Source organism: Perca fluviatilis, chromosome 4, assembly GCF_010015445.1.
Source record: "Perca fluviatilis chromosome 4, GENO_Pfluv_1.0, whole genome shotgun sequence".
Lineage (NCBI taxonomy): Eukaryota > Metazoa > Chordata > Actinopteri > Perciformes > Percidae > Perca > Perca fluviatilis.
Window position 1 is genome coordinate 42,722,998 of NC_053115.1, and position 14,345 is coordinate 42,737,342.

Here is a 14,345-nt window from a genome sequence, read left to right on the forward strand (position 1 = left end):
CCCCCCCCAAAAAATTAAGATTTTTTTTTTCATTTTCCGCTCTATTTGTCGTTTTGTTCAACATTTGTCGTTTTTCTTTCCAAAATGTTCATTTTCCGACGTTTTTAGTGCTTTTTGAGCGTTTTTGGAGTCTTTATTGTTAGCGTTTTTCTGATGTTTTGTGTAAATGTCGCCCGAGTCTTCTTACGTGACTCCCGCTCAGGAAAAGGGTTGCAACTAATTTCCATTGTTGATGAATGTGTGGACTAGCCTGGTTGACACCAGACCCTTCTCAGTTGGAACTGAGAGTGGGGAGGTCTGGGGAAGCTTCATTCGCAGCCCATTTATAAATGGACGCCGCTCAAACGCCTCTGGGCGCGATTGGATAGTCCTTCAACCAATCAGACCAACGATCTGGGTGACGTAGCAGCAACAGTGGCATCAACGGTTGTGATTGGTGTAGAGCCCGCCTCAACGGTTGTGATTGGTGTAAAGCCCGCCTCAACGGTTGTGATTGGTGTAAAGCCCGCCTCAACGGTTGTGATTGGTGTAAAGCCCGCCTCAACGGTTGTGATTGGTCTAAAGCCTGCCTCAATGGTTGTGATTGGTGTAAAGCCCGCCTCAATGGTTGTGATTGGTGTAAAGCCCGCCTCAATGGTTGTGATTGGTGTAAAGCCCGCCTCAATGGTTGTGATTGGTGTAAAGCCCTCAATGGTTGTGATTGGTGTAAAGCCCGCCTCAATGGTTGTGATTGGTGTAAAGCCCGCCTCAATGGTTGTGATTGGTGTAAAGCCCGCCTCAATGGTTGTGATTGGTGTAAAGCCCGCCTTAATGGTTGTGATTGGTGTAAAGCCTGCCTTAATGGTTGTGATTGGTGTAAAGCCCGCCTCAATGGTTGTGATTGGTGTAAAGCCCGCCTTAATGGTTGTGATTGGTGTAAAGCCTGCCTTAATGGTTGTGATTGGTGTAAAGCCTGCCTTAATGGTTGTGATTGGTGTAAAGCCTGCCTTAATGGTTGTGATTGGTGTAAAGCCTGCCTTAATGGTTGTGATTGGTGTAAAGCCCGCCTCAACGGTTGTGATTGGTGCCTCGATTTGGAGAAATTGGAAATGGCCTTGAACGGGCTCTTGGCCAGACGGACTTACAGAGAAAATCTCAAATTTGCCGGAAGTTCGTCAGGGTTTACCCAGGCTAACAGTGGATTGTTTCCTGGATGAATGGACATGTGTGTGTGTGTGTGTGTGTGGAGGGTTTAAATGCATTTGTTTTATGTTTTTGTTGTTGTTTTTCTGACATGTTTGTCACCTTTTTCAACAAATTTCAAAAATGAATTTATTTTCAAATGCTATAAAATTGAATAAAACCCCCAAATTCAATGAAAGTAGTGAACTGATCATTTATTTTATTTGTGAAGAGCGTTGTAGGGAACCATCCACGTTATTGTTATTACAATTTGGTTGAAAGAAACACAAAATTTCTGATGTAGAAACTTTTTGAAAACGGGTCAGATTTGACCCGAGGACAACGGGCTGCAGAACTGCAGGCCCTGATATACATCTTTTCATGGTTTTACTTTATTTGACCGTTTCGCCAAATGTTTGAGAACTTTATAAAATATATATATATAATATCACATATTTACTGTATTCTCTAAAGGCATTCAATCTAAAACTGTTCCAGCTGTCTGGACGTTTTAATGGATCCGCTCGCTGTTGTTCGGTATTAATGGCGGCTGGCGGAGCTCAACATCAAGCATCATAATGACCCTTTCAAACTCAAATGTTAATAATCTGTACGTTAATTAACGACGCGCGGCTCCCGTTACTATTCATCGGTTTGTTAACGGAGCGCGGAGCAGAGCGACGACAAACACACACAGGGCTTTGGTTTGGGAAGTTGTTCAGCTGCCGACAGTTTTTACCATGTGCCTCCATTAATCAAATGATTAACCCTTACTTTGTAATTGAACCAAACAAAAAACTAGAATTGCTGGTCTAAATAAAAATTCTAACTACATCAAAGCTGTGTGACTTATATGAATAATGTTAAACTGGGAAAAATCTCATCAGATCAGTGTTTGGATTGCATGGTTTTCTTTAACATCTTTCTTGAAAGCTGGAGATTTAATGAGAGGCTGTTCTCTCTCTCTTTCTCTGTCTCTCTTTCTCCCTCACTCTCTCGGTCTCTCTCTCCCTCCCTCCCTCTCTCTCTGTCTCTCTCCCTCCCTATCTATCTCTCTCTATCTCTGTCTTCTCTCTCTCTCTCTCTGTCTGTCTCTCTCTCTCCCTCACTCTCTCTCTCTGTCCCTCTCTCTGTCTGTCTCTATGTCTTTATCTCTGTGTGTGTCTCTCTCTCTCGCTCTCCCTCCCTCCCTCCCTCCCTCTCTTGCTCTCTCACTCTGTCTCTACTTTCCGTTGGCATCAGCTTAAATAATGAATAAAAAGCATTATTCGCCTCGCACTACTTAACTCTATACTAACCCTATTTCCATCCCTTCGTCTGTCACTCTCCCCTCCACGTCTCCCTCTTTCTCTTAAAAATATTTTTTCCTCTGTCCACACACACACACACACACACACACACACACACACACACACACACACACACACACACACACACACACACACACACACTCATCTAAAGTTGGCTCTCTTGCACGCAGAGCTGTCAGCATGATGAAGTAAAGTGATCTTCTGTTCTAGTTTTTTTACCACGTCGTCTGTCTTTTTTCGGTATTTTAGCCCGTTCTCCCATCTGTCAACCTGTCTGCTTTGTCCAGCTGCTAATCTGCATTGACAGTCAGGAACTCTTTATTGATTAACTTTTATGTGTGTGGCTGTGTGCAGGCTTTCACAAAGCATTCGTACATACAGTATAGCTGTGAAAAGTAAGGCTCTGTATTGGGTATATAATATTATTATAATTATGTATTCCCCATATTTATTTATGACTGTCAGCAGCATGTTGACTGCTGCTGTATAAGAGCATGAAGATCCTCGTAGGGAGGAGGTCAGGGGGGATGTTTGGCTCCTAAAACACAGGGCTTTAAAGAAGTTAAGGAGAAAACACAAGACTGTCACCCAGGAAACAGGTGTTCATGTCCTGGAAGAAGTTAAGGAGAAAACACAAGACTTTCACCCAGGAAACAGGTGTTCATGTCCTGAAGAAGTTAAGGAGAAAACACAAGACTGTCACCCAGGAAACAGGTCTTGGTGTCCTGGGAGTACTGGTTAGAGGGAACAAGCCAGCTGTAACACACATTGTGAATCAATAAAGGGGTACATGCCTACACCTAACAGGGCTGCGGGGGAGCCTCAGACCCAAAAAGTTGGGAACCACTGCTTTACTTCACTCTTATCCCAAACTCTTCTGTTTTCAATCACACACCTTCCCAGTTTAGCCTCGCTGCGACAGAGCTAACATTAGCTAGCAGGGACAAACCATCATTCCATCATTCCCAAGGACGGGTTGTAACGGAGGGGGAGGAGGTCAACGGGGATATTTGCAGCGCTGGAAGAAGTATTCAGATCCTTTACTTGAGTAAAAGTACTAATACCACACTGTAAGAATACTCTGTTACAGTAAAAGTCCTGCACTGAAAATGTTACGTCAGTAAAAGTCTGTAAGTATCATCAGGAGAATGTAGTTAAAGTATTACAAGTAACACACACGCACTCACTCACACACACACACAAACATGCAAGTCACACGTACACAGAAATGCACACACACACACACACGCAAGTCACACATACACACTCGTGTGCACAAGCATTCATACACAAACACACACACACACAGACAGACAGACACACTCGCACGCACACACACACACGCAAGTCACACATACACACAAATGCGCACACACACACACACACACACACACACACACACACACGCACGCACACACACATGCGCGCAAGTCACACATACACACTCATGTGCACACACGCATACACAAACACAACAAACACACACACACACACACACACACACACACACACACACACACACACACACACACACACACACACACACACACACACAGGGCCAGCTCTAGCCCTTTGGTTACCCTAGGCAAGATTGAGTTTGCCCCCCTCCCCCCCAGTCTCTCATTACCAGATCTCCACAGTGCTGTGTCAGCAATAGAGTACCAATGTAAGTTCATGTTAGTTTCTAGCTTGCATGTAATTTAGATGGCACCAACATATGGTCTAATCACTGGGTCTGGCAACCCAATATTTCTACCTTCTTCTGAATCAATTTATGCTGTAAATATCTTTAGGCTATGTAAAGGGAAACATAGATTACAATCCAAATATAAAAACATAATGGAATATTTAGCAGTAAGGCTGTCAGGCTTTCTGTATTGCTTTCATCTATTTATTCTCCTGTAGATCTGCTTTTCTAATTATATCTGAGTCAGCACACCTGTAGCCTATCATTTACTATCACTCTAAGTGATAATAGGCTATTACAAGAATAAAGTCACTATATTTCAGAAAATAATCTATACCTGCACCATAGTCTGCTGTGCATTACGTGATTGCTCTGCTGATACGGTAGATCTCAGACCTTCTGACAGAGCCCTGTTTGGGTCTCTGGTCTCTGAATGACACAAAGTTTAGGGAAGTGGCTTTATGCTGCTCTACATCGGAGGTGGAAACCCGAAACTAGACCTACTGCAGAAATACACGGAGCACAAAAGGGACACATCCGCCGCAGCATGTCCACAGCAGAGCGCATCCATTATAAACCTGAAGCTGCCCAGACCAGCAGCTCCGTGGTCCGTGCCGCTGCTCGTCTCTATTTTTACAGCCAGAGTGGACACTAAGGGACGCACAGGTCTGCTTCAGAGCGCCGTGTAACTGAGGGGGCGCCCTAGGATGATCATATTTAATAAACATGTTTTATTTTGCTTGTCATTCTAATTCTATTATTAATGAGAAGTAGACCTAATGGCGACACGGAGCCCCCAACACATTTGACGCCCTAGGCAATCGCCTAGTTCGCCTATAGCAATCGCCAGCCCTGCACACACGCACGCACACACACACACGCACACACACACACACACACACACACACACACACACTCTCTCTCTCTTTCTTTCCAACCAGTTGTGTGTTTAATGGTCTCATCATCTCAGCGTGACTTGTAGCCGTTATATTGTTGGATAGTTTACTTTAGAATCAAACATCAGATTTATAAACTACATGTGTTTAGTGTGTAGTAATCTTAAATGTGTGAAGTAACTAAAGTAACTAAAGCTGTAACAGATGAATGTAGTGGAGTAACTAAAGTAACTAGTAACTAAAGCTGTAACAGATAAATGTGGTGGAATAAAAAGTCCAATATTTCTCTCTGAAATGTAGCGGAGTAGAAGTAGAAAGTGGCATGAAGAGAAAAGACTCAAATGTACTTAGTTACATACCACCAGTGGATATTTGCTTTTACTACGAGGCCGTGGAAATGCTGCACTTCAGAAGAGCACACTGAAGATAAAAAAAGGATTTAAAACGCAGGAGGAATGTGGCCCGAGGCCGTGCCCTCCACTGACATATAAATAATAAACGCTAAGCACTGATTGGTTCAGAGGCGGGTTGAAGGACACGGAGCTCAAACAGAAGCTGTTGAAACTGACCTCAGACCACTTAGAAACGGACGCTCTCATCTCAGCCCGGTCTCATGGCAGTTCGTGTAAATGTCAACGTTATTTTGAATCTATTGATACGTGTTCACGGAGACGTTTTGGTCGGTTTTTACGTGGTGGACAACACGAAAATGTGAAGTAATGTATTTCAATGGGAAGCATATTTTGTGGCCACAGCACGAAAATGGTAGGGAGTAATATAAAAAGCTGAAAATCCGTGTAGGGAGGTTGGTCGGGGTGGTGGATGGGTCAAACAACAACAGGACTTTCACACGGGCGAGCGGGGATCGCGTCCCGCGTGTGGCGCTTTGTTTCCCGGGGATGGCGTCCCTGCGTGTGGCGTTTTGTCCCGCGTGTTACTGTGGCGCGTCTCCCGGCGTTTAAGGCGCCTTTTCCTCGTAATGTTTTTCCTAAACCCAACCTCCGCCATCCCGTTATTGTGGCGCGTCCCCAGCGGGCCGCCTGGCGGGCGCCTCCCGGCTTATGGAGCTTCCTTTTCGGCCGCCTCCTGGCGTCCTTTCCCCGAGAAAATAACGTGATATTTACACGTAAAAAACGTCTGTGTGAACACGTATCAATAGATTAAGAATAACGTTGACATTTACATGAACTGCCGTGAGACCGGGTTGCTCATCTACCCCCGTCCTCGGCTTTCACGTGGAAGCTATTTGTTCAGCAGTGAACTGTTCACTGGGAAAGAGAAGATGACATCACATTCTTCTCCACAATTTGTAGTGCTGAGAATATTACATCTTTCACATAAAGTCAAAAATAAAGATGAAAAAATATTCAATCGTAATAATAATTGTAATTTGCAGCCAGGGTCGTCTAACAACTCTCCGTTGGCTTGCGAGCTGGAAAAACCAAACTCTAGTCAGTCCAGTCACATCGTGTATAGAGTCGGTGGGCGGGGCTTAACATAAGGACGGCAGAGTTGCGACGGTTCCGCGTGAATTCCCTGCTACTAAAACAAAGAAGATGGCTGCTGCTGCTGGCGAACAGCGGTCTTTGGAATCGGCTTTGGCCGCGACTCTGGAAGACTTGGAGTTAAGAAAGAACGCCACTGAAGCCATTCTTTAAAGAGGAAGATGTGTTCGGAGTTTAAAGTTGAATCTATCAACTAGCGTTGCTCTGCCTGATTGTAGCGCTATCCTTTTGCGTGCAGAGGGAATTTGAAAGACAACCGTTTATCCCGCCCCTCGGATTGAGCCCTGCCAATGGGGAGTTCCCAGACCCAACATCTTGTGGGTCATGGTCAACCATGGACAACTTTGTTAAAGGACTTCCAGGTAAACTTGAGTAAATGCTTGCAGAAAAAGTTTTGAGAACCACTACTCCAGATGAAAAGTAAATGTCCAAAAGCCACCAGAGTAGATTTACCGTAATGCATGGACCTGACCTGACCTACACTGTGATGAAGAGCCAGCACAGATAATCCATCACACTGTCCTAAAACAGCTCCAGATAAGCCTGCACAGAGTCACTGTTTCTAGGTGCAGGTGCAATCGAGAAGGAGATTAAACACACAACCTCACATTCTGCGAGGACCCTCTCATATATACAGTCTATCAGGGGTTCTCGAACGTTTCCCTCATAGGGCTGCATCTAAAAAACATTTAAGGTCAGGGGTCCGGAGCGATTGGAGATAACAAAAACAGTTAATCAGCGTACTTATAACTGTCAACGAACATACGTACATTCGAGTTGAGTTCTCTGTTTTCCTGGTCAACTTTTGGACCGATACTGTGGAGCAGAGTTTTGACTGTCAGCAGAGGCCCGTTTAGGTTTCTTTGAGAGAGTTTCTGTGTCTCAGCGCTTAGCCGTAGCCCTGCTGTTTATCAAGTTAACGCAACCATAAGTCCTCTAAACCAGTGGTTCTAAAATCGGGGCACATGTACCCCAATCGGGGTACTCTGGAGGACTGCAGAGCTACGTGACATTTTTTTTGCAAAATGTTTTTCAGTTCCAAGGCTCTTGTCCAGAACATTGTTCCTCTTTATGTAGACATTTTTTTTCTACCGAAATTGTGATGTTTTTGTCGCCTTCTTTGGACCTATTCCTTCCTTCCTTCCTTCCTTTCACTGTCTTTTCTTTTCCAAGTTTGTCGCTTTTTTCAAAGTTTTTGTTGCTGAATTTGAAGTTTGTCACCTTTTTTTGAAGGTTTTTGACCTATTCTTGCCTTCCTTCCTTTTTTCTGCTGTCGTTTTCGAAGTTTTTGTCGCTTATTTCAAAGTTTGTTTTCTAAGAATTTGTCACTTTTCAAAGTTTGTCGCCCTAGTAGTACGTTTTTGTTACTATTTTCGACCTATTCTTGTCTTACTTCCTTCTTTCTACCCTTATTTTTTGTCTCCTTTTATCATCACCATCTAAATGGTTTCCAGGTCCAAGGCTGTTGTTTAGTAAATCTATCTCTGACATCACTGGATTCTTCCTCTTTATAGAGACCTTTTTTTTCTACCAAAATATTTGCGCTGGTTAGGGGGTACATGGCTTCAAAACACTGTTCAAAGGGGGTACGTTATTGAAAAAAGCTTGAGAGCCACCGCTCTAAGCCATACAACGATATCTGTTGTTTGTTCCTCCCCTCTGCTCTGACCCACAGGTAGGACTGGGCACTGTACATCGATACTTTTATGGCACCGGAAAAAATACTCCAATCCTATGAGTATCGAAAAATTATATATCTTTCGGTGCCAAATTTTGGTTCCAAAAGCATCTGAGCACGTAAGCGCAAGCTTATTTGTCCTCTCTGCATACTGACAGAGAGCGGAGCTCCGACACACACACACACACACACACACACACACACACACACACACACACACACACACACACACACACACACACACACACACACACACACACACACACACACACACACACAGGCTCTGCAGTTTTGTTGAAGTCACAGTGAGTCCGAAAGGGTTTAGTGTGGTTAAGGTTTCTAAACCAGCCCCCACACAACGTTTGCGCGATATGATATTAATGGCGAGCTGAAAGCGCTCGCGGTGCTGTTGACGTTACACTTCCTGTGAGACAAGCAGGCACAACGGTGGTTTCTGTGCCCTGGGGACTGACTGACAGGCTGAGGTTGTAAGGCAAGGCAACTTTACTTCTACAGCACCTTTCAGCAACAAATTGCGCTTAAGTTAGTTCTTCATTAGTTCAATGTTGACAACAGGGCAGTCACCAAGTTTATTGTTAAAGGCACAATAAACGGATGCAATGGAAGATCGTTTCTTTACTTCTTTTTTTTTCGTGCATCTCAGATGTAAAATCTGCTTATAAATCCAGTCTCAGACCAGCCTTTGGAAAATCCGATCACTCCTCTGTGTTACTTCTTCCTACATATATACAGAGGAGTAAACAATCAAAACCTTCGTCATGTATTGTTCAGTGCTGGACGAAGGAGAGTGAAGTGAAACTACAAGGATGCTTTGATGCCACTGATTGGTCTGTGTTCCATTCAGAAAACTTGGATGAGTATTGTGATGCAGTAACTGGGTACATTGACTTTTGCATTGATTGCTGTGTTCCAAAAATAATAATAAAACAGCACGCTAGTCAGAACCCGTGGTACAACGCGGATGTGAATAGGAAAATGCAACAGCGGGCCGTGGCTTTTAAATCTGGTAACTCCGCTGCTTATAAACTGTCCAGATATTCGTTGGAGCGGTCCATAAAAGCTGCTAAACGAGCTTATGGAGCTAAGATAGAGGGTCATTTCATGGAGGGGGACCCACGACGTATGTGGCAAGGGTTACATTCTATTACTGCTTGGAAACCTAAAGGAGGATCTATCATTAATGTTGATCCATCCTTGCCAAACGAACTAAATGAGTTTTATTGTCGTTTTGAAATCGGAAATGTTGAACCTGTTGTTTTTCCTGCTTGTAATGAGCAGAGTTTTAACATCATTCAAGAGGATGTCCAGAGGATTTTGGCCAGGACGAAGGTTAGGAAGGCACCTGGACCGGATTGTATTCCTCCTCGTGTCCTTAAACTGTGCTCCGAGCAACTTGCTCCTGTTCTGACAGATCTTTTCAACATGTCACTGAAGAAGTGCACTGTTCCAGCTAGCTTTAAAAGATCAATTATAATTCCAGTGCCCAAAAAGACACCTGTGACGTGTCGAAATGACTATCGGCCAGTGGCCCTCACATCTGTCCTGATGAAAACCTTTGAGCGGGTGGTGTTGGATTTTATCAGAGATCAAATTCCTGTGTCGGTGGACCCACTACAATTTGCATACAGGAAGAACAGAAGTGTTGAGGACGCCATTTCTTTTGCTTTAAACTCTGTCTATAAGCATCTAGATGCACAAAAATCATATGCTAGAATGCTATTTATAGACTATAGTTCAGCTTTTAACTCAATGGTCCCAACAAAGCTCATTCATAAATTGAAATGTCTTGGACTTGATGATGCCATTTGTAAATGGATTTTAAATTTTTTGACTTGTCGACCACAAAGGGTCAAAGTCAATGGTTGTATCTCAGATGAGTTGTATGTTAGCACTGGTTCACCGCAGGGGTGTATTCTGAGCCCCCTGCTGTTTACATTGTATACTCATGACCTCGCAGCATCTCATGATAATAATGTCATAATCAAATATGCCGATGATACAACTATCATTGGGCTGATCAGCTCAAACGATGAATCTCATTATCGTGAGGAGGTGGAGAAGGTTGTTCAATGGAGTAAAGAAAACAACTTGCTTTTGAACACTTCAAAAACGTGTGAACTTGTTATTGATTTTTGTCACAATAGGAATCAGTTGCCTATTACTATTCATGATTCTGATGTGCAGATTATTGAGAAATGTAAATTTTTGGGTGTGACTCTTTCTAATGATTTGAATTGGAGCTCTAATACGACTAACATTGCTAAGAAAGCGAGACAGCGCCTTTTCTTTTTACGCAGGCTTCGAGAGTTTACTCAAAATACTAAGATTTTATTGAATTTTTACTATTGTGTAATTGAGAGTGTCCTAACCAGTTGTATATCTGTGTGGTTTGGTAATCTCACTCTAAAAGAGAAGAAGGCTTTGAATAAAGTGGTTCGCTCAGCCAGCAGAATTATTGGCTGCGCCTTACCACTCCTGGAGTTCACATATAAAGCTAGACTATTGAATCGAGCTTTGCAACTGGCTAATGATGCCTCGGGCCATCCAGCAGGGGCTTTCTTTGAGATGCTTCCCTCAGGGAGAAGGTATCGTTCTGCCAAATGTTCTACTGATCGCCATTTAAACAGTTTCTTTCCACAAGCTGTGATTGCTTTGAACAAAGCACCTTAAACTAGGCACTTTAAATTTATGTATGGATTTCATTGTACAGTATTTTTATTTTTATATTGAGCTTTTTAATATTTTAATATTGAGGCTTCATGTGGCTTTGTTTGTTTGTCTGTTTTTATGTTGTGTCCTCTGATGTGTTGACTTTGCACTTTGAGCTACTTGCACATTTTTTCCAATGCGGGTTACACTGCAAATGGCTAATAAAGTGAATCTGAATCTGAATCTTCATTTCGTCTTGCGTATGTCACCTTTCTTCCTTTTCGTATTTCTTCCCATCTCAGTGTTGTCATACTTTGCGTCAGGGCCTTCACCCTGAGTCTCATTTACGTCGGAGGCGTTAATCTGCGACCCTTGACCCTTTTCCGTCCTTCTGTTTTTACGATGCGCGTGTGATTGAAGTCCGTTTCTGACTCAGACTCAAGGACGGGGGGCCAGATGTCTATGATGATAAATGGATTTATCTAAAACAAACAAAGTGAGTGAGGGGCTGCATATGGAAGCAAACGAGAGACATAAGTATTTGAATTTAACCGCAACCTCAATACTTAATATTGACACACTTACACTTTGAAAACCACGTGCTATGTGTATTTATTTGTTCTGAATTTGCCTCTTTGAAATGAAAATATGAAATTTCCCTATTTGCAATTTCAAAAGTCTGTATATATATTTTTTAATGTTTAAAATCAAAGTCAAAACTGGGCTTTTTCAAATTTTTTGTCCTTATCAATGCCATTTTTTATGTTTTTTTTCTTTTTCAAGTTTTTTTGGGCACTTTTTTGGACGTGTTTTTATATATATTTAAAGCCTGTGTTGGCAAATGAAAAAATGCAGAGAAGAACTAACCTTTGACACCCCCCCCCCACCCCCCAGCCCAGGTAGGCGGCCATACTCACTTGCTGCATGTCTACTCCTCCCTGTGCCACGGAGAAAAGAGGGTGAGAGCCAAAGTCTGACGTCTCGAACACCTTCAGCGGCCACAGAGAGACACAAGCAGAGTCGAAAATTAAAAAGGTAGAGATCCAAGAACAATACAATACACCACCCCGCATTTTACAAAATCCTGAATTAAGGAATCTTTAGGGCACTTTTTCAACCCATTCTCTGTCCCAACTTGTCAAAAAAAAAAGCTTGGTCAGTGTCTAGCAGCGTTAGATACCGACCCCAAAATCACACTTAAGTGTCTGTTTGGAATGTAAAATAATAAAAAAGCACAAAAAAAACGGACAAAAACATTGGATAAAGTAACAACATTTTTTTTTTAAACCTGACAAAAACGCCCCGAAAATGTGACAAAAAAAAAAGTAACATCGGGGAAAGCAAGTTTCGAAAAATACAATGAAAATGTTGTAATTTTCAATTTTGACCCAAGGAAAAAAAAAACTGCATGGTTGACGGGAAGACAAAGAAAGGGTTAAAGACTATAAGACTGCTTCCCCAGCAGAATATGGATTTAATAGTAGTGTAGCTTTAACTAGAAAATGCATTTCCTGCAGAAAATGCTTGTGAATGCTGAACAGCTAAATTGCTAAAGCTAAACTAAATTGCTGGCTTTAATGCATAATAATGCTGCTGAATCAGCATTCACACAATAATGATTTTGTCTTTTACTGGGAAGTTAGTCAGATAACCAAGAAGATTGCATGCACACACACACACACACACACACACATACACACACACACACACCAGACGTTGTGATGTACCATGAAGTTAACCTTGTTTTATTGAATCTTCTTTAATGTAATATTGATTTTTTTCTTTCCAGATTAAGTGACGTGAGGGTGATTTTGAAGTCCTGAGGTGGATGCTCCATTTTTAAAATGTTTCCAGTATTTGGGACAGTTATTCCACTGCTGACTGCAGTCGACGTCGCGTTGTGTTCATCCACAAACACACCCAAAAGCCCCAGACAACTCTGCGGAGAGACAGTCCAGTGATGTGTGACCAAGAACAGACACATCTCAGGTGTGCCTCCCTTTCCTCCTCTCGGGGAAAAACCATCCGCAGCTCAAACTGACCGAATGACAACCTGCGGAGCGCTCGGCTCGCCGAGCCTGACTGCACACAGACACTTTTGTAACCAATTAAGAATCATAAGAGATAAGTTTACATCCCTGAAAACTTTACACAGCTCAAGGTACTTTGAAAGACCTTTAGGGAAAGCATCGTTGATTAAGATGCAGTCATTCTTTACTTTGGTTTTGTTCTGCTTTTTAATTGGGGTTTAACCAGGTCAGTGTATGTGGATCGACAAAATTCTGTCTCAATTTAACGGTCGAACACCGCTTAACAAAATCATCATCATCATATAAATTAAAGTTCTGTTGTTGCCGCTGACAGACTCAGATTAATATTCTAAGTGTCTGAAGACATTATGGAATGGATCCCTACAGAGATAGACCTTCTTGTTAAAGCTACATTGTGTAAGAATTTCTGCCATCTAGCGGTGAAATTGTATATGACAACCAACTGAATATTACTTTCTAGCCCCTCCCATTCCGATCGCATTTTAACTGCTACGGTGGCCGAACCTGAAATGATCTCTTAGTATCTCCATCGGTTACCTGCAGCTGTTCTAGCCACTCCAATATTAACTTTGGTCTTGTTGCTTTGCCTGTCGCGTCGTTTTATTTCTCGAGTAATCTCCCCCTGCCACTGAGTGTAAGAGGGCGAATGGCGGAGGTATGTCCCTCTTTGGCTAATGTATTTTAAAGATGGAGGCGCAACATGCCGGCCGTCATTTGAGCGACTCGCTCGTATGTATTCTGAATGATTCTAAATGTCAGATTCTACGCTTACGAGAATACTTTGATTAGTTGGTGGAAGTAATTACACATGAATGAGCACATATTTGTGAAAGAATCAACTCAAGAAATTACACAATGTAGGTTTAAAGAGTAAGATCCTTTTTGTTTAACCAGAAACCGCCCTGAAGTCACCATCACCAAACGCCACCAGACTCCATGTAAATAATCAGGACTTTTAGCGTGTATAGAGCCAGCATATCTCCACCAGACTCCATGTAAATAATCAGGACTTTTAGCGTGTATAGAGCCAGCATATCTCCACCAGACTCCATGTAAATAATCAGGACTTTTAGCGTGTATAGAGCCAGCATATCTCCCCATGTAAATGGGTGAATTAAGGGTTTATTTCAACCAAACCAGAGTGGTGATTGTTGGAACAGTGGAAAGATGAACCAAGACGGCTTTTGGTCGTTTTATTTTGTTTCTGTCCACTTTGAATGAAGTGTGTTTTACGATGATAAAAGTACTGATTAATTGCATGGAGTCTGGCGGGTTTAGCGAAAGCTACTTCACGGCTGTTTTTATGTTTAAAAAAAGGATCTTACTCTTTAACTAAAAGGTCTATCTCTGTAGGCATCCTTTTCATAATGTTGTCAGACACTTAGAA

General features: G+C 42.5%; 1 protein-coding gene across 1 annotated transcript in view; it reads right to left on the bottom strand.

Annotated features, from left to right (window-relative positions):
- pcbp4 (poly(rC) binding protein 4) overlaps positions 1–14,345 on the bottom strand; it is a 72,640-nt gene that overhangs the window by 24,047 nt on the left and 34,248 nt on the right. The window contains 1 exon segment of the mRNA XM_039797402.1: positions 11,825–11,896. Within this exon segment, the coding sequence (XP_039653336.1) occupies positions 11,825–11,896 (72 nt within the window).